This window comes from Parasteatoda tepidariorum, chromosome 3 (assembly GCF_982258835.1).
Source record: "Parasteatoda tepidariorum strain Cologne lab strain chromosome 3, Ptep-v5.0, whole genome shotgun sequence".
Lineage (NCBI taxonomy): Eukaryota > Metazoa > Arthropoda > Arachnida > Araneae > Theridiidae > Parasteatoda > Parasteatoda tepidariorum.
The window spans coordinates 115548381-115568664 of NC_141757.1; the positions used below are offsets into that span (position 1 = coordinate 115548381).

At 32.2% G+C, this 20284-nt stretch overlaps 2 protein-coding genes across 2 annotated transcripts; both read right to left on the reverse strand.

The window, feature by feature from the left end:
• Nucleotides 1–5474: 5474 nt before the first annotated feature.
• Nucleotides 5475–15282, reverse strand: LOC147814208 (uncharacterized). Its single transcript, XM_087160268.1, has 2 exons — nt 14385–15282; nt 5475–5686 (listed from the first exon to the last, which is right to left on the reverse strand). Exons 1-2 carry the CDS (start codon nt 15280–15282, stop codon nt 5475–5477), a joined length of 1110 nt encoding a protein of 369 aa, XP_087016394.1.
• Nucleotides 15283–16727: 1445 nt separating this feature from the next.
• Nucleotides 16728–19092, reverse strand: LOC147814209 (uncharacterized). The gene is made up of 3 exons (XM_087160269.1): nt 19087–19092; nt 17527–17711; nt 16728–17172 (listed from the first exon to the last, which is right to left on the reverse strand). The coding sequence occupies exons 1-3, from the start codon at nt 19090–19092 to the stop codon at nt 16728–16730; spliced, it is 636 nt and encodes a 211-aa protein (XP_087016395.1).
• Nucleotides 19093–20284: the final 1192 nt, after the last annotated feature.

Below are 20284 nucleotides of genomic sequence, written 5' to 3' on the forward strand. Positions count from 1 at the left end.
ATCATCAGTAATGGCGGCACAGCAGCCTACATATCAGGCAGATTTTGAACCGTCTGTAAAAATTGGTACATATTTCGAATATTGGTGACAATGTGCAGTGAAAAGTTTATGAAAAATGCAGGGTGCAACAGTGGCTTTATTGTATAAATTGAAAAGGGGAATAAATTGATATGGTGAAATGGTCCATGGTGGTATGAGATCCACTGATTGTGAAGGTAATTCACAAGTATTGAATGTTTGGATAAGTGAGCGTGTGTGGACATGAAATGGGCGAATGTGATGGTCTAGCAACATACAGTCACTCCAAGCTTGATGAAATAACATCATGCTTTAAAGGATGCGATTTAGAGGACATGATACTAAAGTAATAAGTAAGAGACAGCTGCATGCAACGTAGTTATAATGGTATTTGTTGGCAAACTACATATAAACTTTCCACTGGAGAAGTACGAAATTCTCCAGAACATATGCGTAAAGCAGTATGATATACTGTGTCTAAGGCTCTTAGGTTAGAAGTGGTTACAGTACCATAGACTGTGCATGTATAATCCAGCCTCTATAGTATCTCGGCTAGATAAATACGTATGAGTGCTAGACGATCCGCTCCCCAGAACATATCCTACAGAACACGCAACATATTTAGTTTCTGTTCACATCGTTTGCGCAATTGCACTATATGAGGACGAAAGGTTAACTTAAAATCAAAAATGACGCCTGAAACTTTTGTGTGAGATACAACAGGGATAGCAATGTTATGAATGGAGATGGCGGGATCATTATGCAGGGTGCGTTTCCGGCAGAAATAGATGCGTGAACTTTTTGAAGGTGAAAGGGTATGGCCATTGTGATCACGCCAGTCTAAAATCTTGTTCACGGCTAATTGCAGCTGCCGTTCGATGACTCTCATGCCAGATCCTGAACAAGAAATGTGTAGATCATCAACATAAAGAGAGCCATAGACAGCAGGTTGCAGTATGTTTAAAACTAGTGAAATATGAATAACGAGACGCTTAAGACGTTGCCTTGTGGGACGCCTTCTGCCTGAATGTAAAGGTCAGAAAAAGTATATCCAAGTTTAACACGAAAATAGCGTCTAAATGGGAAATTTTTTATAAAAATCGGTAATTGATCACGAAGACCCAAATCTAACAGTGCCTTTAGAATTCCATATCGCCAGGTTCGATCATATGCTTTCTCGATATCAAAGAAGATAGAGATTAGATGATTACGCCGGACAAAAGCATTACGAATTCGAGACTCTAGTTCGATAATATTATTTATTGCTAATCTTCCTTTACGAAAATCACTTTGAAAATTAGGTATTAGACGCTTTTTTTTTAGGAAATATACAAGGCGTGCGTTAATCATGTACTCAAATGTTTTTCATAAACAGCTGGTTAAAGCTATGGGACGATAGTTAACCGGATCTTTGGGATTCTTGCCTGGTTTCAAAATGGGAATCACAATAGCCTCACGCCATTTAGTAGGGTACGTCTGTTCCGTCCAAATTCTACTAAAAAGAACAAGGACATTTAACAAGGACGCAGTATCTAAATGGCAGAGTATGCGATATGTAATGCCATCAAGACCAGGACTTGTATTTGAAGCAGATGATAATGCGCGTTGTAACTCTAGAAAAGTAAAATCAGGATTATATGAAGATGATCTGCGAGTGTGAAAATTAATGACTTGGCGTTCGACATTGCGCTTGTGGTTTCGGAAAACTGAAATGTAATTTATCCGGACTGCAGATCGATAGGAGCAGAATAGGTAGTACCATTCTTTTTAAATATCGGGGAATGAAATTCACGGTATATGCCATTTGCTTTCATGACTCTCAATCAGATTTGTGTGGGAGATGTCTTAGCGCATCCAAGACTCTTTTTGACTTATGCGCCGGACCTTGCGAGCAAATGCTTTGGCCAAAAGATTTGTCGTAGAAGGCGTTTCTGCTCCTTGTAAGCCGAGGAACATTCAGAATTCCACCAAGGCTTACGTAAACGAGGAACAGAGCTTGACGTCTTTGGGATACTATCTTCTGCAGCACGGATAATTACAGAGATTAACAGCACTATTTATATCGACATCAGTAACAATTGTATTGTTTATCTGAGCAAGTTGAGTGAATAAGTCAACTCGATGATGTATGAATACTCACGGGAACTGTCGCAGAATATGATAAAATGAGAGGAAAATGATCACAGACTATCACTAACAGAAAAGTTGATGAACGGCATGAGAACATAAAGCTAAATCAATGGAATGAAAGGTTCGTGTTGGCATATGAAAATTAGTTTCTTCTCATTGATTTAGCAAACAGAGGTTATTGTCCTATGCAGTGGCGTAGTGAGAAGTGGGCAAGGGGGGTCATCATGCCCCGGGCGCTACTCACAAAGGGGCGCCAAATGGTCCGCAAAACAAAAAATTGCTGGATAATTTTTTTTATTATAATAGATTTCTGGAAGATATATTTTAAATTTAGTGCCAGTTTAATATATTAAATGTTAATTCATAAATATGATTCATAATATTTAATTCATAATGTCATTTTAATAGTCTAAATCAAACTGTAATAATATATTCACAATAGAAATGGCACGTCTTTTCTACTGGCTGACCTGTGCCTGTCTAACTCGACCTGTGTCTGTCAGCATTTCCTTATGGCATCTACGCTGTGTAGTTACATAAATTATCTCTTAATATGTTATAATAAATATTTGCAGTGTACAAAGTGCAGACATTTTTTCTTTCAGAACACTATTTATTTTTATTTGTATAAAAGCAATGTAGCTTACGCTTGTTATTTTAAAACGATAACAATAACACTCTAATGTACTTATATGTACAGTCACGGAAAAAAAGTGTCCGGAAAATAACAATTAAAGGATCGTCCATTTTTTAATATAGATACTTCTCAGACACACAACAAATACAGCGTTTTGTCGTTTCTAGGAAAGAACGCAAACAACGCCGTATTTGTTGTGTGCCTGAGAATTATCTGTTTTTAAAAAAAAAGATTATTTGTTACTTTCCGGATACTTTTTTCCGTGACTGTACATATCCGTGACATTTGCGACAGGTTGTGGAAGCCCGTAACAAATTAGTGAAATACCCGAAATAGTAACTTTTAAGTTATTTTGGGCGTGTATTTTTCAGTTTTACGTCCTTGTCATCGCGCTCTGCTTAGAATAAAAATGAAATGTTATTAAATATTAAATGTTATACATAAATTTAATGTCAGCATAAATTATATTGTATATTTCACTATGTTACTACCTTTCAATTTCAAGGCATTCTTGGTAAGTAATAAATCAAATAAGATTACCTACTACATCTACTCGACGATTCTATTATTAAGTAAGTATGAAAAAATTAGTTAACAGAAAAATTTGTTGTTCTCATATTTGTCACCACAGATTCAAAATGAATTAATTCATCTGCTGGCATCTACAGTTCGAAATCAACTAATAAACGATATCAAAAGAAATAAATATTATGGACTTTTGTTTGATTCAACTCCTGATATCTCTCATCGAGAACAAATGTCCCAAGTCGTTAGGTATGTAGATGCTGATTCTATCAATAAAAAAGTTTCCATCAAAGAATCTTTTTTGGGTTTTATTGAAATACATGCTAAAGATGCAGCCTCGATCGAAAATACAATTTAAGAGAAATTAAAGTACGATGAAATTTCATTAACAAACTGCAGATCACAATGTTACGATAATACTGTCGTGATGGCAGGTCACACATCTGAAACGCGATGGAGCGCCAGAATACAAGCGGTTAGCGTTATCATCCATGGGCTAGAGAATATAAAAGAACTGTTAGAAAAATTAGCAGAGGACACTACCACTACAAAGACACCAGAAGTGAAGCTACAATTCTGTTGCAAAATATACTAACTTTTAGTTTCATAACTTTAGTTCATTTCTGGTATGAAATCTTAAGGAGGATTGATCGTGTGCAGCTCAGATTACAAGATCCTAGAAGGAATTTTAGAGAAACGTTCCATGATCTTGAATCATTAGCGACTGAACTAGCGGAAATTCGAGACAAGCTCTGTAAAGAGACAATAGAAAAAGCGGAGTCTCTTTGTGAAAAATGGGATATGGATACAACAATACGTGCCTGGAGAATTGGCTACGGTGGTCTTTCCGCAGAAAGTGAAATTTCTCGAGTTATGAAAAGCACTCTTGATCGTCTCCAACAAGAAATGTGTACACGATTCACACGATTAAGTAACCTTAATTTCAAATTTGGATTTCTACTAGACGTTGAAAATTTATTAAACAAGGATAATGTTGATAACGACCTTGAAAAAAAATTTAAAAATTTGGGTGAATTTTATAATACAGATTTCAATGAAATAGAACTTTTTATCAAAATATGTGACAGCAAAATGTTACTCCACAATAGAAAAGAAATTGAACCTAAAACTCCATTAGAATTTTTTACTTTTTTAATAAATCTCGAATGGAGAAGATGTTTTTCCAAATCTGAGAGCGGCACTTCAAATACTCCTGACTATCTCAGTATCAATTGCTAGCTGCAAACGTTCATTCAGAAAATTAAAATTAATTTTGACAGATCGCTTAAGTGACCAAGCATTTTTAAGTGTTGAAAGAGAAAAATTTTAAATGATCAATTTTGATGATATTATTGATACATTTGCTTCATCAAAAGCACGGAAAATTTAGACATAGTAATTAGTTTTATTAATGTATTATAATCATATGATTATTAAATATATGTATCTCTCGGATTTATTGACTGATTGGTTGTACTCAGGATCTCTTTTCTTTCTAGAATGACCAGGTTTTTGTGCAGACGGTAGAATTGCTGTTGAGCTCTGTTTTGAGCAAAGGCCGAGTCTTTTCAGATTTATCGGTTTTAGGTGCTTTGGTGGGAAGAGACGAAGTAGTTCTGTTAGATGGAGCATTGAAGTTAAAACAAGGTTTTAGACTGGTAATCAGAATCTGATGTTGACCTACAGAGGGGAAAAGTGGAAAATTGGTTTGGGTACTAGTAGACGTTTTAGTAGCAGCAGAATAGGACACACCCGGATGAGGAGTACGAGCGGTGACTATTCGGCGGGCTTCACTGAAAGTCAGGTTTTGCAACACTTTGTATCTCCTTTTCTTGGGACCATTTCGGACAACTCCGGGAGTATGCAGCATGAGCTAAACTTACAGTAATGCAAGGGCTGGCAACTGACAGGAAGTGCCACTATGGTTAAAAACAGAGCAATGAGCACAAATCGGCTTGCTTCGACAAGATGCCTTGGAGTGATCAAACCTTTGGCATTGAAAGCACCTCAAAGGGTTTGGCAAATAATGTCGAACAGGGCAGTTATGCCAGGAAAGCTTTACAGATGTTGATAATTTTGAAGTGTCAAATGTAAGGATCAGATGTTTCGTAGGGATGAGTTTGTCATCCCTCCGAATCTTGATCCTTCTGACAGCAGCAACGTGTTAGTCTTTTAATTCTTTCACTATCGTTTCCTCTATATCATCGATAAACTCAGATTCAGATATAACACCACGGGAGGTGATTAGTGATTCCTTGGGAGTTACAGTTACAGAAAATAAACACATAGTCGTGTATGAGGGCAAAATGGTAACCTGTTGTTTGGATGTAGCCAAGAGATCACTAGAACATAAATTTTTAATGGAGCCTACTTCTCCTAAAATCGCAATGAGAGCTTTGTTAATCAAAAATGGGGACACTTTAGTAAACGATGTATTCGGAACAGTAGTATTAGTCAGACTTATCAGAAAGTATAAAGTATAGTCTTATGGTGCGAGGCACATTTTCCGCTGTTTTTGCATTGGTGTACGGAACTGAACAAATTACTATTTTCAGCCATAGAAGATACAAAAAATTTCAACTATCAGCGGCATCACCCACCACGGAATCCAACTTAGGGGATGCAATTAACAGATAGGTACTGAGACCAATTTGTTACCTGAACATCGATGCTGACTAATAGTAATACGTCCGCGAGTCACCTTTGAAGCATCCACCACCCTTAACGAGGTGCCCAGTAAGTGATCCTGGACTTGACCCTAGCAAACAGATGGCATTCGTGACTAGCCGGTTGATGTATACAGGCCAATACACACCTCCCGTTTACCTGGAGCATGGGCCAAAGCAGTGTGTTGGGGTACCAGGATGCCCCTCAAATACCAGGATCCCCTTTTCCAGGGACACAGGTCTCCATGCACGGTAAACAAGCGCGTGATTCTTATATCCGTTAATATATAGAGAGATACTTTTAAATTCGACTCTTAATTTTAAAATTAAGTAAGTTCTTATCATTATTATAACATCAAATAAGAAAATTAAAGTATTTATGGCATTAAAAAATTACCCATTTTGTGTTTCTTTGATTTAAAATAGCCCCTTTGTATTTTAAAAAATAAATAGATAATTGATAACAAAATGTAAATATGTAGTTATACATTTTCTAACAGAAAATAAAATGAATTCAAATATGACCTTCTTCATAAAATTAAAAAATAAATACATTTATAATTTAATGTAATAATTAATTTCTTATATTTGATAAAATTTAAAGGAGAAATAAGTTTATGAATGTATTTAAAATTATAATTGAATAAATACTATAGATATATTATTAATTTTTTTTAAATATTAAAATACAATTTTTTTCAGTAGAAAAAAATAAATTAATATTTCTTAAATATCTATATTAATACGTGTTGAAGGTCTTGCAAAATAGTGGCTAACTAAATATTTGGCGTAATCAAGGACGTAACAGATTAATTAAATCATTAATTGATTAATTACAGAAAAATTACTGTTTGGATAAAATGAATAATAGATTAGTAAATTACGCAATAAATTAACTATGGAATATTTTTCTTCATTAAAAGCAAATGATGGAGAAATATACGAATTCGTGTTGTTTCTATTATTTATAACATCATTATTTTCTAATATTTACTTGAATCACACTTACACTACTCCGTTAACTCACATTACTCCAGTTCATTATGTTAAAAGACTTTCAGGTAAATATTTTATAATTTCTAATATTTCAATATTACATTTTTAACGTAAATATTATTTCGAACTTGTTGTTCTAACTCAAGTTTAAATTTCTTAATTTTAAAAACGTAGGAATATTTTTTCATAACTTTTTAACGAAAAAAAACTTTTCTACTTTCTCGTTTTTCCCCTTAATGTAGAAAAGTTTTTGTTGGTATCCAATGTGTTTTTCATGCTTATATTTCATTACTAAGCCATTATTTTTTTTTAAAATAGGGCTGAAAACATTTTTTAAATAATTAAACATTAGACTCGAAGTCTACATTGATAGTAGAGATTCATGTTTAAAATTTTTCTAAAATATTTTCCTACAAAGAAAAGATGTTTTTGATCACAAAGGAAATAATTTGACATTTTTCCGTTGAAATTATTACTTAAAAAAATTTCATTATTTCTTATGATATAAACTAAAACTATACACAGATTTAAAAGTACAATTCATTCGGTTTGGGATTATTTCTAATTCAGTTAATATTCAAATTTATTCTTTGTTTCTACACTTTAGTAGCTTCTTATAGAATCAGCTATTTTAACCACACAGATTTCAACCCTATATTTAAAAATGATTTGTTTCAGGATCTTCTAACTTTTGTTTGAATAATTACTTTACTGACAAATGTTTGTAGTACTTAGCGTTTACTTTTTTAATAGCATATGAGAATTCACTCCCCTCATTTCACTTTACTCAATATTTTAGTTAAAAAATATATCTACTGCATAGATGTATCCCAATTTGTGCTAACTTCTATAGTAATTCTGTATATGATGAGTATTTAAAAATGGGTCCCCCACTCTGGATGGTTCATAGAACCAATGGATTCTGATTTAAAATGATTTTATAGAAAATACTTATTGATCTAACTTAAAGTAATCATTTTAAAATCTTAACGAACTAGAAATTTTGTAACATTTTTATTTCTTTTTAACAAAATTTTCTAGTTTTTCAGAAAATATTTTTATTATTGAGAGAAATTTTTTAATATTTTAGAAAATATTTTTATTTTTATAAAAAAAATTCTATCTTTTAAGAAAATATTTATGTTTTTGCAAAAAAATTTCTCTTTTAAAAAATTATTTTTTTGTTTTTGTGAAAAATCTGTTAGTTTTGTAAAAATATTTAAAACTTTTTAACAAAATTTTCCAGTTTTTCAGAAAATATTTTTATATTTATACAAAAAAATTTCTATCTTTTGAGAAAATATTTATGTTTTTGCAAAAAAATTTCTCTTTTAAGAAAGTATTTTTTTGTTTTTGTATAAAATCTGCCAGTTTTGTAAAAATATTTCAAATTTTTTAACAAAGTTCATAGTTTTTCAGAAAATATTTTTATTATTGTGAGAAAATATTGTGGAAAAACAATGTTGGAGATCCGTTTTATTTATTCAATCATTTCTGCTCTGAAGTTCGAAACAATGCAAAGTACAAACATTCAGCTCGCAGATGAGAAATATGACTTTTCGTTTCTTTGTAACAGCATCAATAATTGTTTCAAACTCGATTGAGAATAGTTTTGATAGTAATTCAGCGAACAAATGAATATTTTGATTTGGGACACGTATGAAACAGTATTTTTTAACAGTACTACGAAGCAACAAATATTTAAAAAAAAAAAATTTGTTTCGTTTATAGTAGCCGTAACATCTGTTGTAAAGTTAAAAAAAATAACAATGACAAAAAGATGGATTTGCACTAAATGCTCGTAAATATTTTCTTTTCTCGTAGCTCGCTTAGTTGCTGTGCTTACTTTACTTGCACAATGAAACCTGTTAAGATGACCACCTCTATAAGTTAATCATTTATCTAAGATTTTGATGATCGAGTATAAAACTGGTAAAAACAATTTATTATCATTCTTATAAGATGACAAACCATCAAATTGTAGTTCCACTTGTGATCAGTTTACGCTAGTTTCACTGAAGTAGCTTTAATAATTTTCTAAACTCCTTTTATAACACACAGTATATACATTACCATGTTTATCATTCAAAGTAATTATCTTTCCTCGTGATTTTGCAATTACTATAAATGTTTCGAAAGGTTTAAAATGTTGACATTTTCGAATAAAAAAATTTTTCGTCATTCAATTGACCTGATCCCTCAGTGCATTTTGTTTCAGTTAACTTAGTCATTTTTATTCATAATTTCATTATTATAGCTAATTATTTTTTTAAATTTCATAGTATATATTTTTGTTTTAAAAACAAAATCCATTTTTTTGCGTTTCATCGTCATCATTGGGTGGGCCTTGGCCTTCTATGAAATATTTCTCCGTGTCGTTCTCCTTGATGCCAATTCTGAGTACCATTTGCATTTGGCAATACGAATTTTATTTTAATATGATAACTAGAGCCCGGATTTTGATGACCTAAAAAATCTCAACTAATGCCTTTAAAAAGTGCAAAAAATGCCCTTAAAAAGTGCAAAAATTGCGCAAAAAATGCCTTAAATAAAGTAAAAATATTGAATTAAAAAAAATTTTTGCTCTTTAAAATTATTATGAGTCATTTAAAAAATATAAAGCAATGCAATACTTGTTCTACGTTCATTAAAGTTTGAAAAATATGTTTTATATCCTAAAATAACAAAAAAAGGAAAATATATTGACACCAAAATATTTTTATTTTGTATGGAAACTTTAATGGATATAACAACTTCCATCTCATAATATTACTAAATATCAGAATTAAGCTGGATTATTAAATGTTTCTTGATAATTTAAAATGTAAACGAGCGTCTCTTGTCTGAAAGTAAATATTCATTCCTGCAGAAGCTTCTTTCAAAGTCTACTGATGTTGTAGGTGCGTACTTGAAAAAGACAGTCTCACTTACTGGCAATTCTTCTTCAATTTGAGAAGATTTTGCTTCACCTGTTAATATCCTATAGATTTTCTTCGTAGTTTGGAATGAAATAATGAAAATTGATAAAAAATAATAAAAATTGGAAAAAAATTAACAAAATGAAATATTTCTCCGTAAAATGCTCTCCGTATATCCATCATTTGTTTTTTCTCCGTAAAACAAATGATGTAAAATGCGCCCCAAAATTTAAAGAAAAATGCCCTATAAATCTAAAAAAAATGCTCTAAAAGACAAAAAATGTCCAAAAATGCAAAAAACTGCAAATGTCATCAAAATCCGGGCCTTAATGATAACTATCCAAAACTTCATTTTTATTTGTTTCATTTATTTATTGCATACTTGGCAAAATGAGGTGAAAATAATAACTGTAACCATAGCAATACATATTATAGCTTCCTTTAAAAAAAAAATTATTTCATCATTTACAACGGGCAAATCTAAGCTCTAGAGAGATAAAAAAAATTTCCTATTTTTCGTGCAACTGTGAATAGATGGTAATTTATAAAAGTAAAATGAATTCACTAAAAAGCATTTAAAAGTACGATATTTCTTGGAAGCTCATTGTCATTCACAACAACTATTTTCATTCAGCAGGTTTAATGACTCTGGATTTAATTTTTCCGAGTTTCAAAGCGAGTCACGTGATTTATTTTCTCCAGAAGATAAACGATCAATAATGGTTGGAGTTTTAAAAAAAAAAATTTCCCGTGCATTTTTCCATATAAATCTTTGCGATTTCCTGAGTCTACGATTTGAAACATAAATATGGAAAGATTATAGACTCCATCAGCAAAGCAAATCAAGAATCCAAAACTAAAGCGAGAGCGTTTTCAACAACAACAAAAATGTCCCTTTTAAAAAAGGTAAAGAAACTGCGAACTTTCAGAATCATCTTATAATGGGAAGGGGAAAAATAAAAATATATATATTTTGTAAGGAAAAAAGTAGCGCAGATTTAAGATTTGTAGCGTTTGAAAAATAATAAGTAGCCCAAAAAGTAGCGAGTAGCCCAAATTCAATTTTCAGTAGCGGGTACTTTTAAAAGTAGCCCAATCTGGCAACACTGAATCGATCAATTCTTATCCCCACTTCATTTTTACAAAAGTTAAAGTAGTTGTTAAAAATTATCTTTTTTCATGTACTGTTGTCAGTACATTTGTTATCAAACGAACCAACATAGAATTCAAATCAATTGGTATCGAACATTAGTGATCCTTAATATCCGGAAAAAGAGAAACTAAATAGATCGAAGCGTGCCGTCAAAGGTACCATAACGAAATTAGAAACTTACTTTGATCAGAAGAAGGAACATAATCCAACTGAATTAGAAGTGAAGCTTAAGCGTGTTGCACAATTATATCAAAAAGTTGATGAATTGAAAGATCAATATTATGGTCTAAAACAGTGGTCGGCAAACTTATTAGCCAAAGAGCCAAACCTGAACATTACAGCAATTTAAAAGAAAATTGGGAGCCAAATCTGCTTGTTTAGTAAACTTTTATTACACTAAATAAGTAGTACACTAAATTAAAACTAAATGTCATACTCAGTAATTATTTATTAATGCGAACAATGTGCTTGCATCTCCTTAGAAAGTTTGAGTAAGTCAGGTTTGTATGTTGTTGTTTTTAATTTTAGGCTTGATTCCAAGTTCTCATCAATAAGAAGACTTCTCAGTTTACTCTTGATAATGTTCATGCTTGAAAAAGATTGTTCGCTTATATATGTAGAACCGAAATGGGAGAGAATAGCAAACGCGAGCTTTTTCAGCTGATCGTGAGAGTCAGGAATACTATTCCAAGCGTTGAAAATGATCATGTCTTCCTTCTCCAGGTCATTCAAAGCAGACCACTTGTGTTGTGAACTAAGATCAAATTTTTTCTTCTCCAATATTTCCAATTCAACACAAAGACGTTCGAATTTAGAGCCCCATATCTCCTTGTTTTTTAAATCCAGCAATTGTATTTCAAAGCCACCAATGTCATACAAAGCTACCAATGTCAACATACATAGCAGGTGTAATAAAATCGTATAAAAATTCCTGTGCAGCTAGATTAAAAAATACAACAACTTTTTATCAAGACAGGACAACGGCAGACACGGTAGATAAGACCAAACTGTTCACACTGCAACTGCTGGTCTGTGATGCCAATTTGTACCCCCACTACTTTAAAAAAAAGTATGCGCGCATGCTTGTGGTACTTTGTATCACACCGGAGTACCCCGAAAACATACGAACAATTTCAGCTGGTAGCTCGTACATGCTTTGTGTTTACGTTTACGAAAGCTAATAAAATTAAACTCGATGTTCGTTAGGTATTTTTACAATAATATAAAATTTTAATTACCTATCTATCTTTTAACTTAAAAAAAAAATTATACACGTTCTCGGTTTATAGAAGAATTTTAATTTATCAAAATAAGATGTAATTTTTTTCTTACCAAGTTTTTTTTTAAATGAAAATATTATTGCGCCATCCGTGGATATTTGTGCCAGAGCCGCACTTCATTTGCGAAAGAGCCACATTTTGCTCTGGAGCCGCACTTTGCCGACCACTGGTCTAAAAGATGTAAGTGATCCAGAGATACCTGAAAGAGAAACTGATTTAGAAGAAACAGTAGACAGACTAGAAGCTTTGGAGGTAAGAATTAAAGATATTCTTAACTCTTTGATAATTAAACCTTCAAAACTTAATTGTGAAAATGAAATATCTCAGGCTGATTCGAAAACAAAACTAGAAATTAAACTACCCGAGATACCACTACCGGTATTTCACGGTAAATATGATGAGTGGCCTAATTTTAAATCACAATTTGATAACATTATAACTAAAAACAATGATTTAAACAACTCTCAAAAACTGCATTATTTGAAAGCGTCATTGGAAATTGAAAAACTTGCAAATGAATCAGCTGGAGATATTAGAAACATGGTAGATATTTTAAAGAAAAATATCAGAGCTTCGAAGCTTCTAAATTTTGATCGTAATAATTTATCTGACATACTTTTGCTAAACATCAATTTGGAAAAGGTAGATCGTGAAACTGGAAAACAATTTGAACAAACGATCGCATCAAATGAAATACCAGAATTGGAATTTTTAGAAAAAAGAAACTAAATTCTTGATAGTATTAGTCGAACAGCATCTTCTTCAATTTATAAACATAAGCTAACTGTTAATAAGAGTAAATCTTTCCCAAATTCGAATAATAATCCTAACTCTTGTGTAATCAGTAAATTACCACACATGATTTATAAGGACAACACTTTTCAAAATATGAAGGTTCCGGATAGATTTAATGAAATAAAACGTTTAAATTTGTGCATTAATTGTCTAAAGAATAATCACAAAGTAAAAGACTGTAAATCAAATAACTCCTGCTTCGTTTGCATAGTTTGCAAGAAACGCCTTAATACTTCACTGCATATTTATGAGATTTCTTCCCCGCCTCCTACCTCCTCAGTTTCTACGATGCCAGGAGCCGATCCAACATAAAAAAGAAACAAAATATTCTCTTGCCTACTACAGTTGTTTATATTAGAAATGAATTAGGAGACTATTATCCATGCAGAGCGATTTTGTATTCCGCCTCTCATCTTTCTTTCTGTAAACAAAAATTAGCTAATAATTTAATGTTGAAAAAGTAAAAAATAAATGCTTCTGTTTCTGGATTGAGCGATATTCCGGTAAATATCAAACAAAAGGTAACCACTGTAATTAAAAACAATAGTGAGAGTTTTTCAACATCTTTAGAATTTTTAATTGTTCCTTCGATTACAAATTTAACGATAATTAATACAAATTTAACGATAATTAATCCAGTTGAAGTATCTAATGTAAAAATTCCATCGGACATTAATTTGGCTGATCCAGAGTTTAACTTACAAAAAGTGGTTACTATATAATTGAAACTAACGACCCCTTAGAACTGACATATTTTAATGATGAACACAAAATAAAAACATACACAAAATACTAACACGACAAACACAATACCTAATTGTACGACATTTTAAGGCGAACTGAACTGCATAAAACATTTACTAATCACGTGACTTTTTAAAATGAAATATAGATGGCAGCACACAATTTTTTAAACAGAAACATCCTCCCCCACTATGAACACTTAGGGGGTTCATAAAATGTTATTACATTCATTCTAACTTTAATTTTAAAAAGTAATGCAGCAATAAATCAATTACAGAAAATTTTCAGTTTAAGAATAAGTACACAAAAATTAAACAACCTTATATGAAATATATGTGAATTGTAATCAAACAATAAACAAAATCAATCAAATGAAATGCACTAAAAGACAAATATTAAACCATCAAAAATTTTTGATTTGACCGAAAATTGTAATTAAGAGTTCAAAGTTCGTATGAGTTCAATGTTTGAAGTCTATTATTGGTAGTGGGCAAAGTTTAACAATAGGACGTTTTAACTCACCATTTGCAGTTTTTAACCTTACCACTCTGATTTTACCGTCTGCTCCCGGAAAGGTCTCAAGCACACGTCTCAACTTCCACTTCAATGGTGGCAAATCATCGTCTTTGATTAGCACCAGTTCATTTACAGCAAGATTTCTCTTTACTTGGAGCCATTTGGGACGCCTTTGAAGAGTGGAAAGATAGTCAGTTGACCACCGTTTCCAGAATTCTTGGCTCATTCTTTGCATTAACTTCCATCGTTGTAAAGGTGTAATCACTTCCTTTGAAAGATCAGAATTAGGCACTGATGTCAATGAAGTACCAATGAGGAAATGACCAGGTGTCAATGCCTCACAATCAGCAGGATCCTCAGACAAAGGAGTGAGTGGTCGAGAATTAAGGCAAGCTTCGACTTCTGCAATCAGGGTTAGGAATTCTTCTTGGGTGAGGATTTGTTCACCGACAGTTTTTTTAAGGTGAGACTTCATAGATTTGACAGTGGATTCCCACAATCCACCGTGATGAGGTGCCGCAGGAGGATTGAATTTCCAAATGATATTTTCCTTTGCAAGATAACCCTGAAATCTTTCATCTGAAGAGAGTGATGCAATTAAACGCTTCAACCCTCTATATGCACCAACATAATTAGTCCCACAGTCACTGTGTATCTGATCAAGTTTTCCTCGTCGAGAAGTAAATCTTCTTAACGTGGCAAGGAAAGCATCAGAAGTCAGATCACTTACGAGTTCTAAGTGAACGGCTTTTGTGGATAAACACACAAATAAACAAACATAGCATTTCATAGTCTTCACACCTCTTCCTTTTCTGGGCTTCACTAGGAAAGGTCCAGCGTAATCAGTTCCAACAACATAGAAAACTCGGGAAGGTGTGACTCTTACTGAAGGTAAATCAGACATAAATTGTGTCAAAAACTTAGCAATTTGTCTATGACATTTTACACACCTGGAAATTATCTTTCTGACAAGATTCTTGACTCCAATTATCCAATATTCTAGCGTTAATGCTGATAATCATTTAAATAGTTCCATGTAGATGGCTTTCATGAAAATATCTCACAATTATTGTTGATAGATGATGACCCTTTGGGAGAAGTATTGGATGTTTTCTACGGTCAGAAAGATTGGAATTCTTCAACCTTCCACCAACTCGGAGAAGTCCGGATGAGTCAAGAAAGGGTTCCAAAGGCAACAGTTTGCTATTTTTTTGGAAGTGTCTTCTCCTTCTGCAGATATTTCATTTCAGTACCAAAAGCATAATTTTGAACCATCTTCACAAGGGAATTTCTAGTATTCTGAATCTCTGCAGTTGTTAAACAACCACTAGCCTTTGCAGCTGGAAACTTGCAATTCAGAATAAATCTTCTACACCAGGCAAAAACTCTTTGCAATTTAGTCCATGATGAAATTTTATTTATGACGTTCATAATATCAGACTGGCTTTCTTCCTTGCAAACATTAATGTTGATGTTCACGGGCTTGTTTCGTTTTTCAATACGATTTTCATCGTCCAAGTTTTTGCTATTCAAAGAGCTGAAACCTTTATCATTATTCCATTCTGATTCTTCAAGTCTCAGCCATGAAGGGCCATGGAACCATTTATCTCCTTCCTTAAATTTGCTTGCATTGCATCCACGTGTCAGCAAATCAGCAGGATTATCGATACCTTTGCAATGATGCCAAGATTTTGGATTTGACTTCTCCTGCACTTCCCTGACCCTATTGCAAACAAATTGCTTCCATCGTTCAGCCCTTTCCCTGATCCAATGTAAAACAATGAATGAGTCCGTCCAATATATATATTCAGAAACCATTTCCCCAAAAATACCATTAATATAATTACCTAGTCTAGCTCCTATAACTGTCGCCGTCAATTCTAAGCATGGCAAAGTTAACTTTTTCAAGGGGGAAACACGACACGTTGATTTTTCCCTCATCATTGATATACCGAACATAAGAAACCGTCCCATATGCAACGAGTGACGCATCACAGAATATATGTACCTCTACTCTTCGACTTTCTGGATTTCCGCTTGACAAAAAACAATACCTTGGCAGAACTATGTCCTTTAAATGCTTAACCTCTGAACACCATTCAGTCCATTTTATTTTCAAATCTACTGCCAACTCTTCGTCCCAATCTAAACTTCTTTTCCATATCTCTTGCAACAGACACTTAATCTTAAGAACGAAAGGACTAACAATACCAACTGGATCGAACACCATTGCAGCAGCGTGTAACACAAACCTTTTCGTATTTGCCGAATTATTTAAATTTTTCAACAACGGGGAAATTTCCAACGACAGATTATCTCCTATAGGGTTCCAATTCAAACCTAAAACTTTCAAACTACCACTAGAACTCTCCTAACATCACTAAAACCCTTTTCTATCCACAAAGACTTCAATTCTTCCGAATTAGAATTCATCTTTCGTAAATTCATTCCTGCTTCTCCCAAAATATGAACAGCTTCAGTCGATAAATCAAACGCCTCCTCAACATCATCAGCACCAAAATAAAGATCATCCACATAAAGTGAAGTGTCCAACATTTCAACACATTTAGGTGCATTTTCAAGATACTGTTTAATGTGCTTTTTAATTGTTGCGTTAAGAATAAACGGAGATGATGTACAACCGAAAGGAAGGCAAGTCATTCGCAAAATTCTAAAGCTATTACTAGAATTATCTGAAAGCCACAAAAACTTTAAAAATTTCCTATCCTTTTCAGAAATGCCTATCATGAGGAAAGCCTTTTCGATATCTGCGCTGAATGCTACTTTAAATTTTCTAAATTTAAGAATAATGTCTAACACATTAGGATTTAAATTTGGCCCTATTTCTAAATAATCATTTAAAGATAAATTTTGCTTAGTTTTTGAGCTACAGTTAAAAACAACTCGCACTTTGGTAGTATCTTTATCATTTCGCACAACTGCTTTGTGAGGTATAAAATATTCCTCATTATCTCTAGTACATTCCTCGACTATTCCCTTGTTTTGTTGCTCTTGTATCGTAAGTTTATATTCCCTCGTAACCCAGTCATTCTTCTCAAAATTAGTTTTTAAATTATCGAATCTCTTTTTTGCTATCCAAAAATTATTCGCAAGATCTTTCGGTGACTTTTTTCATAAAGTTTCGTACCTGCCATTAACAAACTTAAGATTATTTTCGAATTTGTTTATTAATTGCTTATCCTCAATAGCTATCTCATTTTCATCTCGAATGCCTAACAATTCTAAATCCCATAGTACCTGAACATCCGTAACTGAACTTAAATTTGTCGAAGTAGCCAGGCTCGACATCTCTTTATTTTCCTCTTGAATTCCCTGTACAGTATAACACCAAATATAGTGGGAATACAATATAAAGATTTATTTATTTTCTCTGCTTTAGAATTATCAACTATCTCCCAAAATAAATCAGCCCCAATTAAAATATCCAAACCTTGATTGAAATTCGAACATGCATCAGCTAAAACGAAACCTTTCGCTATTAAATCATTCTGTATTCGAGTATTTGGAATCGAAAGAGGTGCGGCTGTAATTGTATCTGTAATTAACGCCTCTATTTCAACAAAAATTTCAGGATCATTTCTATTCTTTAATTTTATTCGACCTACACCGTAGCTTTTTTGTTTTATTATTACGGACTAGGACTGGGCGATAATAGAAATTATATATCGTGATGCATCGTCAGTTTTGCATCGCGATATAGTATTTTTGAATTTCATTTACTTGTAAGGCACAGAAAGTCAGATTTCTATCAAAACTTCATACTCAGATTGTTTTAAATCAATTTATAAATCTGAAGATATATATGTTTTGCTTAAGAAAGATATTAAATAAATTGACTACAATGTACAAATCTTACTTAAAATATTTATTGAAATGTTTGTTTAGAAATTCAAAATACGCGTAAAACAAAGTGTTAAAAAATTTTTTAAAGCGTTTTTTACAAATTAATATTTTCTTGTACGATTATGCATAAATAATTACATAATTATTAGGTTCGATCGTAATGTTCAATTTCTAAATGAAACGTTAAAAATGATTTGTATGTTTAAAACAAAGTGCTACTTTGCTTAAACTACTACTTTGCTTAAACTGTTCTACTTTCTTACTGATCTACTTTGCTTAAACTGTTATTGTTATGGATAGCACTTTCGAATTGATTAAAAAATTCTAACCAATTCTAACCAATATTTATTTATGTACAACTTGGGAAGTTTAACAGTTTTTATTAACTGCTCGTTACTACTTGAACTAGCTAAAGGGGGTGTATTTTCTCTACTTTCTCTCATACTTAAATCAACTGAAATATTTCCTTTTTCTTTTGCGCTCAAATTATCAATTACATTTATAATCTTTTGTTTCCATAGAACAATTTTCTCATTATATTCATCTGAAATCGAAACCTCACTTTCGATTTCACTAATATCGCACAAATCTTCAACCTTGCCATTTAAACTTATAAGGCTCGCTTTCTTTGTGAATTAATTGTTCTCGGAACTCTTTTAAAGCATTAGTTTTATCTATATCAGCCAAATCATCACACTCATTGAGATACGTTTCAATTTTAGTAATTAATTTGGTGACCTTATTTCTTAAAACTTTACGCTTAGACTTTAATTTTTCAATTTCTGACATTTTAATAAATTGACAATAAAAGCACACTAAATCAGATCAAGAAAATAACACCAACCTTCATGTTCCCGTCAAGTAACAATTTTCTTCTTACGTAGAAGTAACGACGCGCATGCGCACTGCCAAAAACAAAAAAAGAACTGAATATTAATATTCATTCGATGTTTAGAATTTCATGTAGCGGTTGAGCTTTAAAAATGTAATCTCTTTCTTTCTTTTCTCTTATTAAATACTTAAAATATTCTTAGATTGGACTGTTGAATTAGAATTGCGTTGATTTCCTCTTGGTCGAATTTTTAGAGTTGCTTTGATTACTTCCTGATAGAATTTCTAAAATCAGATTTTATAGATGAACCACCGTTAGCATTTTGGTGCATACGCGGGAAACAACATTCTTGTTGTTATAGATTGTTTCGATTTCGGATTGATCAGGAAGTGTAAAGAAAAGAAAGGTAGGAAGATTTGATAATTTGATCTATATGAAGATTTAGATAATTTGATGCTTCAAATTTAAAGCAGTTGTTAGTTGTTTTGTAGAAAGTTGCTTTGTTTTGATTGTGTGATGCAGTATTTGTTTACATATTTACGAAATATTGAAGCATCATACAAATTATAAATTTGATTATTAGTGTTGATAGGAATTTTTAAAATATGGAAGAATTAACTAAACAGAGAAAAATTAGAGGCGTTTTGCGTTCTAGCATAACAAAATATATTAACAAATTAGAACAAGAATTTGATGAAATAAATACTGATACTGAACTAGAACAACATTTAGATTTTTTGACTAGTAGATTAAAACAAATAAATGATTTAGATAATACTATACAATCTCTAATTGTAGATGAAAATGATTTTGATGCAGAAATTGAATCTGCAATGGAATATGGTCAGAAAATTGTTTTATGGAATTCGAAACTTTCTTCTAAGATAAAATCCTTTCTTCGTAATGCAACTGCTAATAATTATGATAGGGTAAATTTAATTCAGGCACAAGAACATTCCAACAATACTATAGCTACAGAAGTTTTGAATCGGAAAATAAACAATAATGTTAAACTTCCTAAATTATCGATAGAAAAATATTATGGAGATCCGTGTGTTTGGATAGAATTCTGGAATCAATTTCAAAGTACAATTGATAAAAATGAAACATTATCTGTAATAGACAAATTCTCGTATTTAAAATCACTTTTAGGAGGTGCTGCAGCTAATGTTGTTAATGGGTTTTCGCTTTCTGAGGAAAATTATGGAAA